Source organism: Dermacentor variabilis, chromosome 6 (assembly GCF_050947875.1).
Source record: "Dermacentor variabilis isolate Ectoservices chromosome 6, ASM5094787v1, whole genome shotgun sequence".
Taxonomy (NCBI): Eukaryota; Metazoa; Arthropoda; class Arachnida; order Ixodida; family Ixodidae; genus Dermacentor; species Dermacentor variabilis.
Genome location: NC_134573.1, coordinates 16,556,875 through 16,579,464, shown reverse-complemented (window position 1 = coordinate 16,579,464; position 22,590 = coordinate 16,556,875). Strand labels below are relative to the sequence as shown.

At 44.4% G+C, this 22,590-nt stretch overlaps 1 protein-coding gene across 1 annotated transcript in view; it reads left to right on the top strand.

Moving 5' to 3' along the window:
* The window catches only part of SamDC (S-adenosylmethionine decarboxylase), a 162,199-nt gene that overhangs the window by 108,696 nt on the left and 30,913 nt on the right, over positions 1-22,590 (top strand). The window contains exons 3-8 of the mRNA XM_075694810.1: positions 1,257-1,383; positions 7,649-7,723; positions 7,960-7,987; positions 8,050-8,092; positions 13,540-13,780; positions 16,888-16,962. Coding sequence (XP_075550925.1) covers positions 1,257-1,383; positions 7,649-7,723; positions 7,960-7,987; positions 8,050-8,092; positions 13,540-13,780; positions 16,888-16,962 — 589 coding nt within the window. The remainder of the gene's footprint in view (positions 1-1,256; positions 1,384-7,648; positions 7,724-7,959; positions 7,988-8,049; positions 8,093-13,539; positions 13,781-16,887; positions 16,963-22,590) is intronic.

Genomic DNA, 22,590 nt, shown 5'->3' with positions numbered 1-22,590 from the left:
TGATGGCCACAAACGCGCAAATCCGGGCGCCGATCGGATAGCGGCAGTCCGATGCGCAGCAGCCAGTTCGCTCGTACGCTGCCTTGCAGAGGGACACGATGTCGCAGCTTGACATATTGCCAGTCGCTACGTTTGCAGTCCACACGGCAACAAAGTCGAATCATAGTGCTCGCGAAAAGACTGAGACCGTCTCTGACCGCGGAGCTCTCTTCAAAATGGAGTACGTTGTAACACAAGCAGACGACACACGCTGTGTGCCGGAAGTGCTTAAGTGTACTGAAAAATTATTCTTGTGCATTCTCTTTATGTTACTTTCTTTTCATAAAAACAAATTAACTAACATTCCAACTATTACGAAGATCATTTGTTTACCATAAAATTGCAAAAATTATCGATCACGCGCCCTTGTCAGCCAATCGGATAGCTCGCCCCACTGACGTCGTATGGGTGATTTCGGTCATATGGGTAGGGGCGGCTTAAAATTCCGCCGAGCAGTGCGCTGCGATCGGCAGCGATGTGCATATTTAAAACCTTATAATAAATTACACGCTTTACGCGGAGCACTTAGATGTGTCAATTAATGATCAGAAGGACCTGCTCTAACGACTCAATACGTTTGTAGAAAATCGTCAAAAGTGTTTCAGGGTCCCTTTAAACACCACATATCATCATCATCATCACATTGTGTTGTTGGAAGTTCAGCACTTGTCCTTGTCGTCTTGTCTCTGTCCATGTCTTTTTTGCACTGCCCCCTTTTCAAATATGTACCAACATGCCCAATTTGCCACATCAATCCCCGAACAGAGCTTTGCTCATGTGATCGGGAAAGAGGGGTGCTACTTATGTGCTAAGCCTACAGGTAAATTTTTGCTAATAAAGTATGTGTGTATTTTGCAAAAAGTATGTGCTCAGAGCAAACATAACGGTGTGCTTTAGCCGCCTACCCTGGTTGTCAGCCGAGCAAAGTGCACAGTGGCATTTTGTTTGGTGTAGGGCACTACTACATACATTATGATGCAATACTTGAAGCTCCCACTTGCTGTGTTTAAGCTGCGTTCCTTGGCCCATAGCTAGCACCTCATTGCAAGAGACAATGAATACCTTTGCATTTAGCAGTTCCTTTTTAATGTGATGTCCCATTGGCGCTTGCTGGGCAGCGAGTGAACAGAGGTGCTGGGAAAATTGGTTGCTCTGAACTCGCTTCTTTTGGCTGTTAAAGAAAATGGCGTGAAACAGAGTGTGGTGCCTTATTTCAGTGAGAGCAGCATGTTTGTGTCCAAGAGGTGCTTCATTCTCAAGACCTGTGGCTCCACCACATTGCTGAATGCAGTCCAGCCTCTGCTCTATATTGTCCAGGAGCTAACAGGCTTCAATGAAGTGCTGGTGAGTAGGATAGTCTACGGTATTCCTTGTGTCCCAACTTTTACAAGTTCACTATGAGATGCGTAATTTTTAGGGTTCCCTTACAATGGTTGTGTGAAACTAATAATTCTAAGAATTTTCATTGGCATCCAGTTTGGGATAAGACTGATTTCAATTTGGCCTACACTGATTCTTAAAGAATAACACTCTTTGACTGGCTTTTAGAGCCTTTCTTTTTTTACTTGCTTGATTATTCTGACCTAATCGTAGCAGCTCTATCTGCAAATAGAAATATATCAACTGAAATTTCTGCTGTTGTGTCAATGCTTCATGCATAAACTTAATGTTTCTGTTTGTCTGTGGCACAGATCCAGGGTGTGCACCAACCAGGAAAAGAGGGAATTCTCGGCGATTTTGAATAGTCTGGAAATACTCTGGGAAAACTCATGGAATTTGTGCTTGTATCAGGGAAAATTGGGTGTAATTTTTTTAAATAGAACGAAAGTTGTGGTATTGCTGGCTCGAGTAACAGAGAGGAATTGTGAAGAACCTACTTTGACGCCCTTTTGTCGGCTGGAGGAGTTTCTAGTGCACAGTCAACGATCGGCTTTCCGGATGCCCGATAATTCGGACAGTTTCACGGCACCATCACCTACCCGATAGTCAGTGTGTAAGAACATCTGAAATGCCAGATGCAAGAACCCCTAGAGTTTCTAAATAAATACCCCAGAGGGAAATGGGGCACTAGTGTCTATGGGGGCTTTCATGAGCGTTGCCTCAACCTACATGGGAATGATGGGAAGTACAGGCTTCGGATTGACTCCGGTCTTTCAAATAGCGGCGTTTGCTTGTGGTGCAGTAAACGAAGCTATACTCAAATATTATCACTTAAAATGTAATTTTATTTCTGCAGTGTCTTATATAATGCACAACACGTTACATAAATTTGTATGACTTTGAGATTGAAGTACGGTTTACTATGGTTCTTTTACCAGGGCACACCAGGATATGCATTCTTCTGCGACTCTATTCCAGATTTAGCGCCAGAAAATAATTATTTATTTGTTTTTACAACAGCAATAACAGCCGTGCATGTACTTATATAAAAATACTTGTCAATTATCTATGGAAATACAAATGTTGCATTGTGAGAAAGTGTTGCGCCCTTGAGAGGAATGCTACAAGTGTCGTCTGCTACGACGCCTGCTCGTTGCAAACGCGACTTTTCTCGCAGATGACAGGCACTTGCGAATTCTCTCGCTCTTTCGAAATGCTGCCTCGGCTTTCACGATTGCTGAACGTATTCATGTACTTTTAAGCACATCTGCTGCACTGCTAGCAGGGATGCTTGAGGCCTCCTACGAGTATGCTTCATTTTATTTTATGTTGACGTACCGCTTCCAAAGTGTTATGGCTTGGCTTTGCACTTAACTATTTTGTGACACCAGACTACAGCCAGGAAGCAGCAACCTTTCCTACCACAACTAAGCTTGTGTTCTCAAAGTGCCGAAACACGCATTTCAATGAGCACATAAATGAGCAATGCATAATGAAGCCCTCAATAAAATTTGATTGTCAAGCCACTAGAAGTACAACTGTCTATGTCTTGTATATGTAGTGCCTTCTTTTTCCTGTTCTGAAGTTTCATAAAGCACGTAACGCTACAGCGCCAACCTACCACACTTAACAAACCAAGGTCCAAATGCTCAGAACATGTTCTTTCAACGTTTACGATGCCGTCGCTCTCTGGTCAGGGCTTTGACACCATACCGCGACACAAACATCCCAGCCGCTGGCCCAGTGCACTATCGCCACTTCAAGCAACAGAACAAAAGCAGAGAGCTTTCCGTTGCACTGTCCCACTGTGGATTATAGCAACTGCGCTTGGAGCGAAACCAAAACTGCCAAAAAATACTTGTTGACTAGTTTGCCAGTCAACAGAATGCCAATTCGTAGCCTGTACTTCCCATCATTCCCATGATGGTTGAACGATCGCAGCACCAGATTTCCCTCTAGTTATACTAATATGAAACTCTATGCAAGAACCCTTTGCCATCCAGTTTTACAGACTTTTTGCCATGACCGCAGGTCCGAAATCGCATTAATCAAAGCCACGACCTACTGAACTCCAGACCTGCACAGATCTTTCTGCTACAGCACGTCTAGCCTAGTTTGCCCCTTTTGCCGCTAGGGATAGAGTGTACGAGCAGACTGGCACTTGTTATAACCTGTTTGCTGTAGTCTGCTTCTGCGTTCGTGCTGCCATTTCGGCAGGCACAAGGCGCTTGTATTGGTAGTAAATGAATAAATTCACAAATATAAAAAGAAAACAAAAATGTGCCAATTCCTTGCATTTGAATAGTGAAATTAGAGGAGGGGAAGGAGGAGCGGTGCAAGAAAGGTAAACAACGAGCATAGGTGGTGGCTGCAATGCTAGATGGCATAAATTTCCCTTTCCTAGTCTCCATAAGAGACTGGAAAAAGTGTTTTAAAAGATTCATAGGATAACCTATCTTTCTTGAGTTGAGTACAGATAGCATAATGTCGTAGATGACATTAGAATTTACTGCGGTATGCTGTAGTGAAATGCAGATGATCTGGTAAACGTGTTTGCAAGTAAGACCTGCGCCCGATATGTGCAATAGGTTGATGGAGTCTGTTTCAAGGAAAGGCGAGCATAGTTTGTTGTTAATGTTTTTGGCTGTCTAGCTCAGTAGAAAGCTTGCAAAAGATTCATCCCAGTGCTTTAAACCTACTACACCCGTTCTCTGTCACATTTTGGCATAAAAACGACTTGCGGCTCTTGCCAGCTTTCAGTGTGATCAAGAAACTCGTATGGGTCCCGAAACGCCGGTGTTATTTTCACCTTGACTTGGTTAGTGACCCCAATTTCTTCATCATCGTGTTACCTGACCAGACGAACTTTCATCGAACTCTTTACTACTGCTTCGGATGTGCCTGTGGCGATTTGAGTCCTAAAGGACTCCTCACGAGGTCTAGCCATTTTTAGCTGACAGGCTTCACACCGCAGCAAGAGAGAGGCACTTCCGTGTCATCTGCTTATTCCCACGTTGTGCAATCACCCACACAGGCACCAAAAGCGAGGGATCATGCTCTGTGATCTGCTTGTGTCTGCCTCAGTATTCATGTAGCACTGACTTGCACAGCTAGTCAGGTCTCCTCGTACACAGTGCGCAAAATCGTGCACTGTGTGACACCATCAACGCAAGTGTGCAGCATCACAAAAAAGAAAAAAAAAAGCGAGGAGAAAAGAAAATGAAGGCACGGCCTTTGTCGTATGTGTCGTGCAATCCTCAAGGTCCGGTATGGGAGAATGCAGGGAAGGAATTTCTCTTGCAGAGGTTAGATGGGGTGAGCAGAGAGAGTGTCTTGCTTGGCAGTGGAGCTCACCCTCCTGAAATCATGGGTTGGCGGCACTAAAATATATCTCTCGGCTATTAATGAGCTGATTTAAATTTTTCTTTCTGGCAGAATGGCTCCCTAGAGGACACGTAACTTCCAGCATATAACCAAAATTTGTTAGGGGACCTGGTGAAGGGCCCTTTAAGGGCAGTAAAATACATGCATTCATTTTTTTCGAACTGCCCTATTTTTTTCGGACGTTTTCATGGCCCCTAGGGAGTCTGAGAAATCGAACGTTGACTGCACAACTGACCAAGAGGATACTTCAAATGGTCTGTGGGGTGAACACACGGCAGAAGGAACACGAGAACAGAAAGGACCTACACATGAAGAATGAACGGGAAAGGAAGCGTGCCACCGTTTCTTTGAAGGAGCTTGAGCTCGCATAAAAAAAATAAAATGTTGGCTGATGCCGAGGTGCAGGTGCCCCTCGTGCAAACAAAATAAACTCTTTGAAGCAGTGAAACACAACACTGAGGCATTGTGCACGGGCTGAGAATGTGTGAGAACAGTTGAGGCTTACTTAAAAGCTTTTGTGAGGGAGAATATTACGTGAAAGTTCTGACCTCATACGAATGAGCTTGCTATCAATTAATAGAAATAGCTCATATTGAAAATATTTGCTTCTACATGCATCTCCTTTTTATTCGTATTTTAGAATGTTCAAGTCGATTCGCAACGGATTTTACGTTTTTTTTTCGAAGGTATTTTATTTGCTATTTATTTCACTAACCCCTCTCTTCTGTTTTCTTTACACTTCTCCTTACTATTAAAACTCTATTAAGTAGTTTTTCTTTGTTTTTGAGATACTAGAGAGTGACAGCATCGGGTGATATAGTGTCAGCACGTCTTGAAATAAAACAGAGTTCTCTGTCACACTGGGAATTTTACGAAGCCACTCAGGGAAAACCTGGAAATCTCAGGGTATTTGGAAATATCAACTTGGTAGACACCCTGCAGATCATTCTTGCTGCAAACAGAATGCCTGTTCATAGCATCTGTACAGAAGAAAGTCTGCAAATTTTTTAATAAATGGAGATTTGAATTGTGAAACAATATTTAGTGTTCTTTCTACAAATTTTAATACTTCTTGGCTTTGACTGCAGTATTTTACAACTGCTGTGGTTGCTAGGTCTGGTTTAACAACAGCAGTAATTTTCCAGTTTATTATTTGCATTCAGTTCAGGGAAAATCTTAATTCAAAAGAATAAAAACACAGTCCCGGAGTAATTTTCAGGGCAGCTTTTTTTTTTCAGCTATTGGTATTTTCCACCAAATGCTTCTTGACTTCAACTGTAAAGTTTGGTAGGTCTGTTAAGGCAAAGTTAAGCACCCCATCACTAATGATCGTCAGAATAGTGTAGTGTCTTTGGTTCATTCATTTATTCACCACTCTTGAGCATTAGTGTGAAGGTATACTATTCCTGCACGTAAGCAATAAAATATATATACAGTAAACTCTCAGTTGTACGAACGTCGGTTTATCGAATATTTCAGAATAACGAACTTTTGAAAAATCCCCGGCAGTTTTCTTATAGATTCTATGCAAAAACGTTTCACTTAAACGAATTTCAGAGCAGTCAATATTTCAGTTTAACGAACTCGCTCAGACGACCAAGACTCATTTTTACGATCAGAACTGATGCCCGCCCTCATCAAACCGCCGCTCCAGCGGCAATATAACGTCACTGGCGCTACAGCGCCCCTGGGGCAAAGCGGTGGCGTGGAAAACGAACAGCAACGAGGCATGACCTCCGAGATTGCCTGCACAAGACGAGCAAACATGTAATCTCGGAGGCCACGAAAAAAGTAACATCGCCGGCACTTACAACGCTGCCAGAGCAAAGCTGCGATCTGTCACACCACAAACTATGTGGTGGGTGTTTCTTTCTGACCGGCTAGTCGTGGCATGGTCGTCGTCTCCTTCTTTTGAAGAAGAGGCGAAGAAGACGGAGAAGAGGCAGCAGCCTAGCCAGTTTCAAGCCCTATAACTCTAGCTGAGGTTGGAGGGTGCATTGGAAAGTTGAGAGACTTTGTGCCTCAACAGCAAGCTGTGCCAAAAGAAGTGTACAAAAACATTGACTCTTTGGACAGTTTTGGTGCTTCCTGTGCTATAAAAGTACAAGTGCAGAAGAAGGTTACAAATTTTTTTCTAAGTGAGAAAGGCAGCATTATAACTGTTATGCACCTTGTACTTGTTGATATGGACAAATTCCATTTCACACATTTATAACACTATGGATGCAATGTCTTTTCCTCCATGAATTTCACTTCAAACTTTTGACTCTGTATGCCATGTCTTATGTTGGTCTAGTGAATATTCAGTTTAATGAACTTTCAGTTAAGTGAACTATTTCCTTCGGTCCCTTGAAGTTCACTTAAGTGCGAGTTCACTGTATATATAATGCAGGTACAATGTAGATTCAGTGTTAAGGACATGAAAAAAAAAGCAAAAACAAATGTAAAGCTGAAGTGCATTGATAGCACTGAACAGTGCCAGAAAGCAGTTACAAGGGAACAAATGCTGGCAAGAACTTCGAACTGAGCATGCCAAAGATGGCCACAAATTTCTGTCATCACTGCATCAGAAAGTGCTTTGAAATTGAAGAGTTGCTGTTTGTTTGCTTGTGCCAATTTCTTTAGTTACATCAGGCTTTGCTTCGTATAAGGAAAGTGTAGGAGTCAAGTAAGCATTTGAAAACCTTATTATTTGTCCACCTGCATGTTGGTTGCATAATTTGTCTCTGCATTCTTTCGCAATAATTTTTTTTTTTTTAGTGCTGCAGAACAAAGGTTCGCGCAGCAGGTTCTTGTTTCCGTGTGTGGCAGTTTGTTTGTGAAGTTTGTTGTCAAACTCTTGCAGGATATTTTCTACTCCCGCAAGAACTTCATGAGACCAGAATTGCAAACCAAGCCACACACCAGCTTTGAGGATGAGGTGAGGCACTTTGTGGCTAAAGAATAAGTGCATCACTCACTGCTATCCGAGTTGTTGCCTGGATACATATGCATGCGAGGCACCATTTGAATACTGGGTTACTCGCGTAACTTGAAAAGCATATGCATGCTTTTTTTAATGCTAAGCAGAGAGAAGGCTTCAGTACATGCAGCGAAATATGTGCACACACTGGGTGGTGCTGTCATAAAGCAAAACTGTTCTCTTTTTCATGACAGGTTGAGGTTTTGGATCGCCTTTTTCAGGGTAAGTTGATTTTGCTTCATGATCCTGTTGTTCAGACTGATGTGATGACCTCCTTGTCGCAGATGGTGCAGCCTACTGCATGGGCAGAATAAACCACGACTGCTGGTGAGTGCTGCTGTTCTCAGTGCTGCAATATCAACGTTGGTGCCACAAGTATGATTTGCAATACCTTTTGCTAGCACTTGAATTTATGTTGCAGTGATGAAGTGAAAGATATGAGCAGTATTGTTCTTGGCAATGCATTAGTGAGCTGCCACTTTTAGTTGCTGCTGCAGGAGCATGCTCCTTGTTCCCACGGACAGGGTATTTCCTGTCAGTGCAGTGGTGGTTTGTTGTGAAACCAAGGTAGGAAATAAAGGGCATCATAGCTGTCTCACTTCTCAGTGAGCACCTGAGCTGTCCTGTAGAGATAGAAGAAAGTTGCAATGAAATAGATGTAGACAAAATAAGAAATAAGCGGGAAGGGGACTTGCGTTAAATGCATGACTATACATGAAAGAAAGAAATACTCAGAAATGTAGCTGGTGCTCTCCATAATGGCGTTTAACTTTGAGAGCAGATTTGGCTGAATGTAGAATCGGGGTGTCTACCAGCCGGGAAAATCGGGAATTCTCAGGGATTTTGATTACTCTGGAAAAACTCAGGGAAAACTCAGGGAATTTGTGCCTCTATCAGGGAAAATTAGCTGTAATTTTATTGAAAGGGTCGAAAGTCGCGGTAATGCTGGCTCAAGTAACAGACAGGAATCGTAATGAATAGTCTTTGACGCCCTGTCATCGGCTGGAGGAGTTGCCAGAGTACAGTCAACGACCGAGTTTCTGTATTCCCGATAATTTGGACGGCTTCTTGGCACCACCACGTACCCCATAGAGTCAATGTATCAAAATGTGTGAAATTTCGGACACAAGAACTCTTTGCCGTCCGATTTTCCGGACGTTTTGCTGTGGCCACATGTTCGTAACGGTGTTAATCAAAGCCACCACGCTGCCATTTTGATTACCTCGCCACCTCGAACCGGCGCTCTCGCATGCAGATTGGCTGGCAACCATAGCAACCACTGTGGCAACGCTAGGCCTAGCTGCTTCAACGTTCGCTATGAAGCTTCTTGCCATTGGGTGCCTTGTTTTTATTAAAAGAATTCGCTGCTGTCAGCAATGGCACGGACTCCGCCTTTGTGGTGCTCGCGATTGGCTTAGAAGCTTGGAAAGCACAGTGCGTTGCATAATGCCGGTTCCCAAAAGTCAGCTTTGCCTCTGTACAGAAATCTTGGTGAAGCATACGCAAAAGTATTGCAGTGAAGCATAAGAAGCATGGGAATGGCTATTGCCACTGAACACAGTAAGTATTCCTTAATTATACACACGTGCACACCGTTTTTCCTGTCACAGTACGAGCACCGATATGCCTAATACGTGTACCGACAGGCCTTCAGAGCGTTTTCGAATGTGCCTGTGGCGGTTTGAGCCCTTAAGGGCAGTAAATGACATGCATCTATTTTTATACAACTGGCCGATTTTTCGCACGTTCTTGCGGCCCCTAGGGAGTTTGATAAAATTGGTGGTGGACTGTGCAAAGGACCAAGAAGATGCTTCAAATGGTCCGGGGGGCAAACGAGTGGCGGAAGGAGGACAAGAAGAGAAAGGACTTACGCATTGAGGAATGAACGGGAAAGAGGAGGCATGCTGGCGCTGTTTTGAAGGAGCTTGAACTCGGAAAAAAAAAAAGCAAATAGTTGGCTGATGCCGAGATGCAGGTGTCCCTCGTCCAAACCATAATAAACTCTTTAAGGCAGTGAAACACAACACTAAGGCATCATGCGTGGGCTGAGAGTATGTCAGGACAGTAGAGGTTGACTTACGAGCTGGTGAGAGAGAATCTCAATTTTGACAAAGCTCGGGCCTCAAATCACTGAGCCTGCTATCAGTTGACAGAAATAGCTCATATTTGAAAATATTTGCTTCTGTATGCGTCTCCTTTTTATTCGTATTTTAGAATGTCTGACTCTATTTGAAATTTTTGCGAAGACATTTTATTTGCTGTGCATTTTACTAACCCCTCCCTTCTATTCTCTTTTTAATAACATAAACAATACTACTGAGTATTCAAATTGGATTAGGTCATTCTTTTTAAAATTTTCTTCATATGCTTACTAGAGTGACAGCATCGGGCGATATGGTTTCAGCCTGTCTTGACATAAAACATAGTTCTGTGTCACTCAGGGTAAACCTGGAAAACTCGGGGAATTCGGAAATGTCAACTTGGTAGACACCCTGAGAATGTTTTTTCAGCCACTGTTGCATGTGCAGGCAACTGCCTCAAATAGGGACACAGTCAGGCTGTTGCAGGTTTTTTTTTATATCTGCAAGTAATAAAGGCTAACACTTGTCTCAGTCCTGCAGAAGCATGTTTGTTGCAACATCATGGCCTGGAGCCTCTGAGCCATCTTTGCCTTAGCATGTTTGGGGGGGGGGGGGGTTATCCCGGTTGTTGAGCCAATGATAGTATAGCAGTTTATTCAAACATTCCTAAAATGGTCCAAGACCACAGCTTTGCCTGACGAGGCCCTTTAAGCACTCGTGCAGTCATTCTTGCACTCCTCAAGGTGTTGCAATGATTGTGACCAACAGCGAGAGCCACATTGCAAATTATCATAATGTGAGAGTTTGATAACAAAGAGTATGGTTTTATTACATTTAATTTGGAGATTTCATGTCATGAGACATAATGTGTACAAAAGGGAAATGGTCAAGAAAGATAGCCATAGCATGTTTGCTTGAGAACCATGCTGAATTGCAGTACAATAAACCACACCTCCCTGAAGTTTTAAGCATTACATTCCACATTTATGCATAAATGCCCGAGGGTTGGTGGAAATTTGAGTGAGAAACAACCCTAGATAAGCACTGTGTATTTTGCTGTGCCTTCAGTATGTAAACGTGAGAGGCCTTACTGTAATCATCATCATCAGCCTCGTTACGCCCACTGGAGGGCAAAGGCCTCTCCCATACTTCTCCAACTACCCCAGTCAGGTACTAATTGTGGCCATGTTGTCCCTACAAACTTCTTAATCTCATCCGCCCACCTAACTTTCTGCCGCCCCCTTCCCTTGTAATCCAGTCCCATAACCCTCAATTACCATCGGTGATCTTCCCTCCTCATTACATGTCCTGCCCATGCCCATTTCTTTTTCTTGATTTCAACTAAGATGTCATTAACTCGCGTTTGTTCCCTCACCCAATCTGCTCTTTTCCTATCCCTTAACGTTATACATTTATGCTTGCACAATTAAATTCTGCACTGAAAAGTGAATTTCACAGGCCTCCACTGTAACTAAATGTGCCAGTGAATAAAGAGTTCCTAGGCATCATATTTGATGGGATCTTGTGTTGCACTGTAGCTGCTACAGATTTATCTACTTCTAGTGTAGCTATGGTGCTCAGCTTTGATTCCTAGTCATCGTGCTTTCAGTTACTCATACAATCAGGTGCGCATTGAAGGTGGTCAGAACTGATCTGGAGCCTTCTAGCCTCTGTGTTTCTTTAGAAGCTTATGCGCACTAACAATAACAGTGCTGTAGTTTGTGGGTTAGCAACACATCTGTTGAGTGCACTACATCGCAACTACAGTTGTCAACTGGTGCCTCCTTACAGCAACCACAGATGACAGCGTACATCAACAGTGCTTGAACAAGAGACAACACCTTTGTCAGGGCAACCACTGCCAATCATTTCAAGTCCTCCTGTGAGCTCTGTTACACTTTGAGCTGTTTTAAAGACGTTGTTATCAAGACAACTAGGTCTTGCTCTGCAGGAAGTGGAATCTTGAGTGCATAAGTTGTCGGGAAGTTGTGTAACTAAGTGGTGGATCACTACTATTTCTACAGCCAAGGTATGCACACTATGGCTAGGAGTAACCACACCTTTGCATTTGCGAGTTCAATTGGGCTGGTTTGTACATTACTGAACTTGAAGGAAACAGTGCTATGAAACAGGATGGTGATGAGAGTAGACAAACTCGGTGCTGACAAACAACCAATTTTTATTGCGTGTCAGCTGCATTGATATATACTGGAAGTACAATCTGTAGAAGGGGAAAGAAAGCAAGGGCATAAGATACCATAATCGTGGTCTGCTCGTATTCTTAATCTGTCCTAGTAACTCACCCCTGCATGTAGCCTGTAATACTATACACACATTTGCCAATAAGCATATTATCATACGATACTCAATGCCATCATCTCAGAATGGTGTAACACTTGGGTAATGGCACTAATTGTTAACAAATGCAAAACCATGTTTATCTGCAGTTCCAATTCTCTCAGGTTTTTGTATTCAGTAAATAGGCTCCCTCTGGAATCAGTTGATATGTGCATGTTTCTAATATCACTTTATCTGCTGCCAAAATGCTAGGCTTCCGGAAACATATACGCAACAGTCCAAAACATGCCTGCACTTGTATGACCTAAACTGGAATATGCCTCTGCATATGTCATTGACATTCTCGAATCTGTTCAAAACTGCATTGCCCGTTGATTTTCTTAATACTGGCATGACAGCAATGATGCATCACGGAAATTAGTATTCGGTCTTCCAGCACTGCCTCTCCATCAGTGCATTGATAGCCTTTGTTTTTGTGACAAATTATTTTGCAGTACATTGACACCCTGTATCACCCTTACATTGCACATATCATATTGGACCTGCAGCTAGTTTTGTGGCCACAAGTTGTGGGGAGCATATGCATGTTATGAACGCATTAAGAACTGGCATAGACACGGGAGAGGTGCACTAGCTATGCCCTCTCCCAGTTCTATCCCATGACGCACGCACCCTTCCCCCAGCCTGCAGGAGAGGAAGAGGTCCCCGGCACATGAGGACGACACTCCTCTCACAGAGGTATCAAAAGCGTTGCCAGGGGAGACGCTCTCTCTGGCGCCCCAACCTTGAACCTGGCCAACAACCTCTGGGTGTACCTGCTGTAACCCTTTAAATGACCTTGTTGCCTGACTATCATTCGCAATGATGCAAGCGTATTGCCTATTGCAGAGTGGACTTTCCCTCTGTGTTACTTTCAAGCAGTTACTTTCAAGTTCAAACATTCTTTGCCTTTTTTCCTTTATTTTTTGGCTTGGTGGCAGACTGGAACGGCCTCCCTTTTTCCATTGTTGACATCACCTGCCCATCCTTATTTTAATTTGTAAGCATTCTTTGCCAAATACCCCAGCCCTGTCACGTAAAAAGTGTAATGCCTTGTATCTGCACAAAAATGCACGATTTGCAAAGTGAAGACATTTAATTGTTATAGTAGTCTAAATGTAGATGATTGGTAGCTTTGTAAGTGATAAAGAATGATTTAAGCCAAACATATAAATAAACAGAGAATACCCATAGGAATACATAAGGCTCCTTAGAAAATGCATGGGGAAGCTTGTAGGGTTGGGCCAACTTGAAATTTACGGGTGGATCAGCTAATGGCTTGAGGGTGGGCCAACCAGAAGTTTGGGGTATGCTTAAGCAACTACAGTTGTAGGCAGACTTACATTGGTTGCGCAGGTACCTGTACACTTTGAACACTCCTCTGGGCTACCGTGGATTTCAAGTGGCTGATCAGACCCTGGAGGTGATCATGCAGGACTTGGATCAGAAAGTGATGAGTATCTTCACCCGAGAGGGCTCTTCAGGTGCCAGGGATGCGACGCAGAAGTCTGGCATTGACCGATTGTACCCAACAGCCACACTTGACGAGTATCTCTTCACTCCCTGTGGATACTCGGTTAATGGTATTCTCAAAGGAGTACGTACACCTTGTTTGCTTAACTGCACTACTGATTGCAGCTGGAGTTTGAATGCATGCCATGCCAATGTTTCCCACATACAAGTGAGGTATTTTTACTGGCTCATGTCCAAAGAAAGGATGGACATTTCCCATGATTCATCAGCTGACCTCTCTATCCAAGTATGGTGACAATACGGAGACTGTTGTGTATCATCCTGTTGAACAATGTGTGCTCCTACAAATGTAAATTTGAGTGCTGAGGTTCAATCAAGTACTGTTGTTCCAAAAAGAAAAGCAGTCCTTCCAAGGAAATTCATTGCAGAATTAGCAGATGTCAGATCTCTCCAATCACACCCTATGCAAAACATCCCATGGGCCACGTGCTTCAAAACCCAGACACGGTGATTAGCAAATGCAAAACTTACTGGCTGTTGTGTCCTCTTTTTGACCACAACAGAATAAGATGTCTGCACACACTGTAAGCAAATGCAAATATTTTCAATCTGTATAAATTGCTGATCAGTACGAGTATCAATTTTCAATCACCCATAAACTCTCAGCGTCTGAGCAGACTTTAAGAAGTGGCCATGGTGTATGTTAGTGAATGCCCTTTCAGAGTAGCTCGTTGGCTCACAAATTTAAATTCAGTTATGTTCGCATGCATGACTCATACTGTTTTTCAGTTTGCATAATAATGCATACCAAACCCACATTCGTACATTGTGCTAGCATTCACTGCAAATGCTTGAGGCAATCCTGGAAAGGCAGCAGGGATTGCTGGCAGCAGGCATCCTGCCGCACAGTATCCCAGTTTCTCACATTGCCCAGGCTGCCATGTGGAAATGCAATTTGGGAACGGATCTGGAAAGCAACCTCAAGGTTTCTAACAATGTGCTGCAGCTTAAAACTCGCTGAACATAGAAGCGATTCAGCAAGCAAGAGGAAAGTTTTTTTTGCTGAGTATCCGAAATGTTGCCTACAAATAAAGTAAGTCAGTGCGTTTTAATAGTGCCATTTTCTTTTCCAATACACAAACATTCAAGAAAAATTACCTTGGAATGTTGAATCAAGTACCAAACATTACCTACCTGTCTACACACTGATATTGGTGAACAAAAATTGATTGGCCAGCATAGGGTACCTGCGGATATAGTGTCTTGTTTTTGGCTTGCTGTGCCGATACCTGGCAGGGGGACGTTAAATTACATTCGATTTGTATCATTGCTAATATGCAAGAAGGATAAATTGTTGGGCTAGTTGGTTTTGCATAGTTGAGCAGGTAAATTAGCGGGATAAACATAAGAAAGGAAGGCAAAGACGAGCACTACTCGGAGCTGTTTAATGGCAGGGAAAGGTTCTAGATACTGTATATCCTCTGGTCAAGCTTGCACATACAGAACAATATAAATGGGCAAATGTACATCAAGGGCGGTTGTGCAAGAAGTAGAATTTAGTTTCAAGTAATGCGATAAATGGCTCACTCACACACCATTCTTTTTGATATATATCATGTCGTATATCAGCTAAACCGAACATTGTGTGAACGACCTCTTAAGGGAACATGTGCAGAAAAAAAATGTTAGGCAGCATGTTATGCTGCTGTAACACGTGAAGGCAAAATCCTGCTGCACACGTGTTAGTGCATTAAGTTGTACGATCGGCGGGATCAGACTTCTTGCAAGGCATTACGAGTTGCAGTGTGATGCAAGAGAATGGCGCTGTAGGTTGAACACCTCGACTGCACAATGCACTACCTAAAGGTTCTTTCTTTCTTCTTTCGTTTGTTCTTTTACAGCAAAGCTGTTTACGGCTGGAGTTCCATGCATATTTTGCGCCTGTCAACAAATCTGTAGTGACTATGCATGTTCAGTCGTATTGGCTTCTGCATTTAGATTGCTGTATAGATTGCTTTGCAATGTAGGCCAATATAAAGGCAGATAAACTGGCATAAATTAGAAAGCCACAAATGCGAATATTGTCAGACCATCCCACGTAGTACTATCCATTTGCATTCAGCTGAACAATTGCAGCTCCAGAGTTCCCTCTAGTGAATATGAGTACAGGAAAGTCAAGGGGTAAGCCACAGGGGGAAATCTACATCATTGCACAGGTCTGAAAAAATGAGTTGGTGAATATATTTGCAACTAGAATACATTTTTTGAGCCACATGCAAGCCAATATTTCATGATCATCAGCAGCGGCCTATTTTATGTCCACTGCAGGTCACCAATATTTGCTGCTTTGATGTAACTGATCCCACATCGTCAGCATTGCTACAGTGGGAGTCATTATTTCTAGCAGCATAGCAGCAGACTAAATAGGTGCAAAATGAGCAATAAATCTTAATGATGAACCCAAAAAAATTTATGTAGTATCCATTTATGGGAAATATTCAAATTTGATTTTAAATGTTGGTTTCTATGAAAAATTCAAGGGAAATACAATTACTTGGTCATATGTTATAGTACTGCATTTCTTTATTACATGGTTTGGCTGCACATACAATTTGTAAAAAGTGCAATTTTCCATTGCTTGTGCCTCTTGTGATCGAGGAAGAACTCGGCTTTGTCAGAAAAACGAGTTTATAACTATGAGAAGATGCTTTGTAATTCTGCAATTATCCTCTTGTCTGGCATAGGCGCAGGCATAGGCCAGATATAATGTGAGGTATGTTCGTTAAGTCATAATTATACTAATTTGTACTGTCATTGTAGCAATAACTATTCTGATCTTTTAATCGAACATGCCCTACCTCAGTGTAACAATGTTTCAAAGCCCAAGTGTCTAGAGCATTACCTGTATGCAAACTAACACACATCACATCTACACCAAGCATAAAAGTGGTGCTTTGATCTACATTTGCTTATGGCATTTGTTACAGCCTGCAGGCAGGAACACATACTGTGTCAGTCACTTGCATGACAGCTGGTATGCAGAAAGTGAAACTTTGGGTCCAATGGTTTAAGTTGATCATGCCTTGTTTTCTTTAATGCAACCTTTAATGTTATGCTTGCCTCGAAGAAAGCCATGATTCTGAAACATTAAAATAGAAAAGCATCTTTCCCCCTCGTACTGCAGTTGGCTTGTTACATTTAGTATTTCAATTGAATGCAATTTCTTTTCAGGGTTATTACTTTACGATCCACATCACACCCGAGCCACACTGCTCCTATGTGAGCTTTGAGACCAATGCTCCACAGGTGAGCTATAGTAGCTTGACAAGAAATATGCAATACCTTTGACAATTGTGTAATCTCTTGCACAATCTTGCTATAATAGCTCCATCCTATAGAAGCGGTAAATGAAATAATAAGTTCACCTAGATTACAGTTGTGGAATCCCAAATAGGCTGCACAAGTCTGGAGGAATGCTGAAAGCAATACAGCAGTAGTGGTAGTGCTTACATCATTGTCATGTACTGCATTTATTTGAATCTAGGCCGATAGTTTCTTTCAAATAATCGTATGCCAAACTCTAGGGTCGGCTTAGGTTTGAGAATTTTAAACAAATGCGCCAGGTTGTAATTTAAGATGATAAATATGGCGCATTGCTATATAATGAACTAGAATATTTCTAGTTCACTACAATAGCTAGCATCATCTAGAAAAGTCAGTATCACAGCTGCTATTAGCTTTGCCAGTAACCAACTGAAGTACACGAGCAACGCCGCTATTTTGACCTGTGTTGTATCGGTGTGTGGCGTGGCCCATAGCGTGGTGTTATCATAACGGCACCAAACAGGCGATGTCACTGCAGTGCTGCTTTCAAACCAAAAGTTGTGTTAGCCGCAGAGGCATCGTCAAACGTTCCAGCCGGGCGAGACTTCAGCATCGATGAGAAAAATTTGGAGGACACTTAAGCTTCGCATTCAAGAGTGGAACGTGATAGCATTCAAAGAACCCTGACTACTTCTCACGCTTCCCGGCAACTAGAGCATATGTAACCCTAATGTTTACTGGGAAGTGCTTGCCGTGAACGCTATGTATGAAGGCGGGCTTTGTGGTGGAACCGCGGCCTCTTGCGTGGGCCGCAATGTAGCAGAGGCGAGCGCCAGCTGGAGTTATTGCAAGGAACCGGTTTCACCGCTCTGTGGGCCCCAAGACACCCATCGCGCCTGCACACGCAAAATGTGAAGGGGTTTCTTTGAGTTTTTACGTGACAGAATCATCTTTTCTCGTATAGTCAAATTACAATCCGAGAGCTATCATGTCTGTAGGTAGTGTGCAAGTCGTAGTTTACGATTTTTCTACGTATTGTCACGGTGCCACGAGAGGGACAAAGACGACGATCACTAACAAGACGAAAGAGATGACGTAGTGGGGCTAACCTTACGTTCGGCCATACTGGTTGTACTGGCCATATCTTCTGCAGAGTAAACATGGTCCCATTTAACCTTATATCTATGCCCGTTTCATTTTTGGTGGAGATGCTGGGTATTGCACAATACGGAACTCCGCAGTGGGCTCATCCTCGGCCGTCCTACCACGCTGACAGACGACCGGGCTGCTGGATTAAGTATGGCGTCGGCACCCGGTGCACGTGGGCTGTCAGTATCAGCGACACCGCAACCGTTAGTTGTCTTGACCCATCCGTGTGACCTCGGCACCTTCTCTGGTAATGGCACCGACAAAGTCAACATCGAAGAATGGCTTGGCATATACGAACGCATCGCTGCACACAACTGACGGGACCCGACAGTGATGCTTGCAAATCTTCTCTTCTACCTCCAGGGACCAGCATGCACCTGGTATGACACACACGAAGAAGGGTTGTCCAGCTGGGACTTATGCAAGCAAAAACTTCGCAACCTCTTCGGCAAGCTCGTTGGTCGTAAGTGCGCCACTGCGAAAGACCTATCCTGTTGAGCTCAGACAGCTACCGAGTCTTACGTTGCATACATCCTTGCTGTCCTAGCTCTTTGCCACCGCATCGATACCAGTATGCCCGAGGGTGACAAAGTGAGGCACATTCGGAAAGGCATCGCTGATGATGCGTTTAACTTGCTCATTTTTAAGGACTGCTTTATGATAGATGAAATTATCCGTGAGTGCAGACGTTTCGAAAACTCGGAGCCGTCGCATTGCTGGACAGTTCATGCGGCTTCCCATCACCGGCGCCTACCTGTCAGTGCCCTGATCAACACTGGCGCACACATCTCGGTCACGAGCGCTGGTCTCTGGAAGTGGCTAAAGAAAGCGCTCACTCCTGCCGAGTCCCACGTCGTACGAGTCGCTGATGGGGGAACTCCCACTGTGCTGGGAATGTGTGCCGCTCGTGTCAGCGTCGCCGGTCACCATACATATGTATTGTTCCATGTACTTGACCATTGCCCTCACGACGTGATCCTTGGCCTTGACTTTTTATCTGCCCACTCGGCCATAATTGACTGCTCGGCTGGTGAAGTCAAACTTGATTTCCCTGATGTTACAGACACCGTACCGATCCAGCTCCATTGCGCTGACTTTGTTCGTCTATCTCTGCAGGCACTAACCTATATGACTGCTGTGCCCAACCCCTGTGTACCGGATGGTGACTATGTCGTCACTCCCTGTGTCAATGCCTTACTTTCGCACGGCATGTCATTTCCTCATGAAGTAGGGACCATATCGGCTAACAAAACTTCCCTTCCACTCCTGAATTTCAGATTTTGCCCTCAGATTTTGCCCTCAGATTTTGCCAACAGAGGTCCCAAAGGGACCTCTGTCGTCACACTGTCGCTGTCGTGCGAGTACAACCTTTCTTCCCTCTCGCCCACCCGCCATGGTTGCTCAGTGGCTATGGTGTTAGGCTGCTGAGCACAAGGTCGCGGGATCGAATCCCGGCCACGACGGCTGCATTTCAGCCCCACAGAAATGCGAAAACACCTGTGTACTTAGATTTAGGTGCACGTTAAAGAACCCCAGCTGGTCGAAATTTCCGGAGTCCCCCACTACGGCGTGCCTCATAGTCAAAAAGTGGTTTTGGCACATAAAACCCCATAATTTTAATTTTTCTTCCTTCTCACCCCTTCCATCTTCCTCCAACTCTTTCACCGCCTGCAATTCTCATTCCGCCACATCACCTGCAGCGCGCGACAACATTACTAAGATGATGGCCCCGGACGTTACCCCCACACAAACCCAACGATCTTCATCATCTGCTCACATCTTATTCCGACATTTTTTACCTTGATGGTCGGCCTTTGGGACAAACCTCCTTAGTTCAGCATCGCATGCATACTCGCGATGCACCGCCTATTCAGACAGCCCTATCGCATGTCACACGGCAAGCACAGAGTAATACAACAGGAGGTTGATAAGATGCTTGCTAAAGGCATTATTAAGAAGGGTAAAAAAGAAGCACGTCCTCTATTTCATTGTGAAAAAGGCTCCCGTCAGGGGAGCCGAAACATCTTTTTCTTGTATTCTTTCAGTGGTCGGTGTCCTTCTTTTTACCCTTCTTCATGATGCCTCCCAACCAGACGGGCTTCCCTCAAAACCTTGACTTCAAGGGCATTATTGAACCATCGTTGAGCCCGTGGGCTTCTCCTGTTGTCTTGGTAAAAAAGGACAGCACCTGGCGATTCTGCATAGATTACTGCCATCTAAACAAGATCACAAAGGATGTCTATCCACTGCCATGCATAGATGACACATTCGATTACCTACATGATGTGACATTTTTCATTGATAGGCCTGTGCTCCGGTTACTGGCAGATTGCCATCGATGACATGGACTGTGAGAAGACTGCATATGCTATGCCAAATAGGCTTTATCAATTTCGAGTCATGCCATATTCAGCTTGCGCAACGCTCCAGCCATCTTCGAGTGCATGATGGACACGCTCTTGCACAGCTTTAAGTGGTCTATATGCCTTTGTTACCTCGACAATGTCATCGTGTTCTCGCTGACCTTCGCCACACCTTGAACACCTTTTGTCTATTCTTTCCATCTTCCGTGCTGCTGGGCTACAATTAAATTCTTCGAATTGCCACTATGGTCGCTGCCAAATTACTGTCCTCAGTCATCTGGCGTCTGCCCCGATCCCGCAAAAGTTTGTGCTTTTGTCGATTTTCCTTTGCCGACCTGTGCCAAAGATGTCGACAGCTTTGTAGGCTTATGCTCTTATTTCCGTCTATTTGTCAGAAATTTTGCCTAGATTGCTCGGCCTCTGACTGAACTGCTGAAGAAAGGCGCCCCCTTTTCATGGGGTCCTGACCAAGCTGCTGTCTTCCAATGCCTTATCACCCTGTTCACTACTCTGCCAATTCTTGCTCACTTCGACCCATCTGCCCCAACTGAGGTCCATACGGATGCTAGTCGCTATGGGATTGGCGCGGTTTTAGTTCATTGTCAACGTGGGTACGACAAAGTTATTGCATACCCAAGTCACCTGCTTTCACACGCTGAATGCAATTACTCCATTACAGAGAGCGAGTGCCTTGCACTCGTATGGGCAGTGAGCAAACTCCAGTCATACTTATACGGTCAACCTTTCACTGTTACCACGGACCATCATGCTCTCTGTTGGCTCTCAACACTTAAGGATCCAACGGGTTGTCTAGGTCGCTTTTCACTACATCTTCAAGAATTCACCTACACAGTGGTGTGCAAATCTGGTAGGCTACGCTAGGATGCCGACTGTCTGTCTCGGCCCCCCATCGATGCTCCTGACTTTAGTGATGCAACTGCTGGAATATTCACGCTCTCCACCTTTCACCACGTCGGTGAGGAGCAAGCACGTGATGCATCCTTGCGTGACCTCATTAGCTGCCTCCGTTCTGGCCTGTCAGACCCCTCGCTTAGCTTTTTCCTCGTCTTGGATGGCATCTTATACTGTCGAAATATGCGCACAGAAGGACGTGAATTGCTGATAGTCGTTCCTTCTCATCTCCGGGCAACTGTACTCGTGCAACTCCATGATGACCCCTCCGCTACCTGGGTGTTTCCAGCACATGCGACTGTGTCCAGTGACCACTTTCTGGCCTGGACTCTACCGTACCATACGACGTTATGTTGCTGCTTGCAAACTATGCCAACGTCATAAGCAGCCTGCTTTACTTCTGGCTGGAACTCTCCAGCCAATTGTTATACCCACCGCACCGTTTTATCGTGTTGGCCTCTACCTGCTGGGTCCTTTCCCTACCTCCAGAGCTGGAAATAAGGTCATCGCCATTGCAGCGGATTATTCAACTCGCTATGCCGTCACACGAGCGATCCAGACCAGTTGTGCTACCGACGTCGCAGACTTCCTGCCCCAAGATGTCATCTTACACCATGGAGCTCCTCGCCAGCTTCTTACAGACAGGGGCCGCTACTTTTTATCTCAGATTATTGAAGATCTACTTTGCTGTTGTGCCATGAAACACAAGTTCACGACAGCATACCACCCTCAAACGAACGGCCTCACTGAATGCCAGAACCAAACACTTGCAGATATGCTCTCGATGTATGTCTCCTCAGACCAGTGTCACTGGTACGCTGCGCTTCTGTTTGTGACATTTGCGTACAACTCGTCATGTCTCGACACCGCTCTCTACTCCCCTTTCTATCTCCTCTTTGGTCGTGACCCGACATTGCCTCTCGACACTCCCCTGCCAACTGCTCTCGCGTCCCCGTCTGAGTATGCTCGCGAGAGTATAGCTACAGCTGCCCAGGCACGTCAGATTGCCCACCATCGCCTTTCTGAGTCGCAGGCAAGATAGAAGTCTCTTTATGACAACCGTCATCGTGTTGTCCAGTCTGCTGGCGACCTTCGGACTCCTCCACGGCGTGTGAGCCTATCGGAAAAACTGCACCCTCGGTACTCTGGCCCTTACCGCGTCATCTACAGCTCAGTGACTTATGGA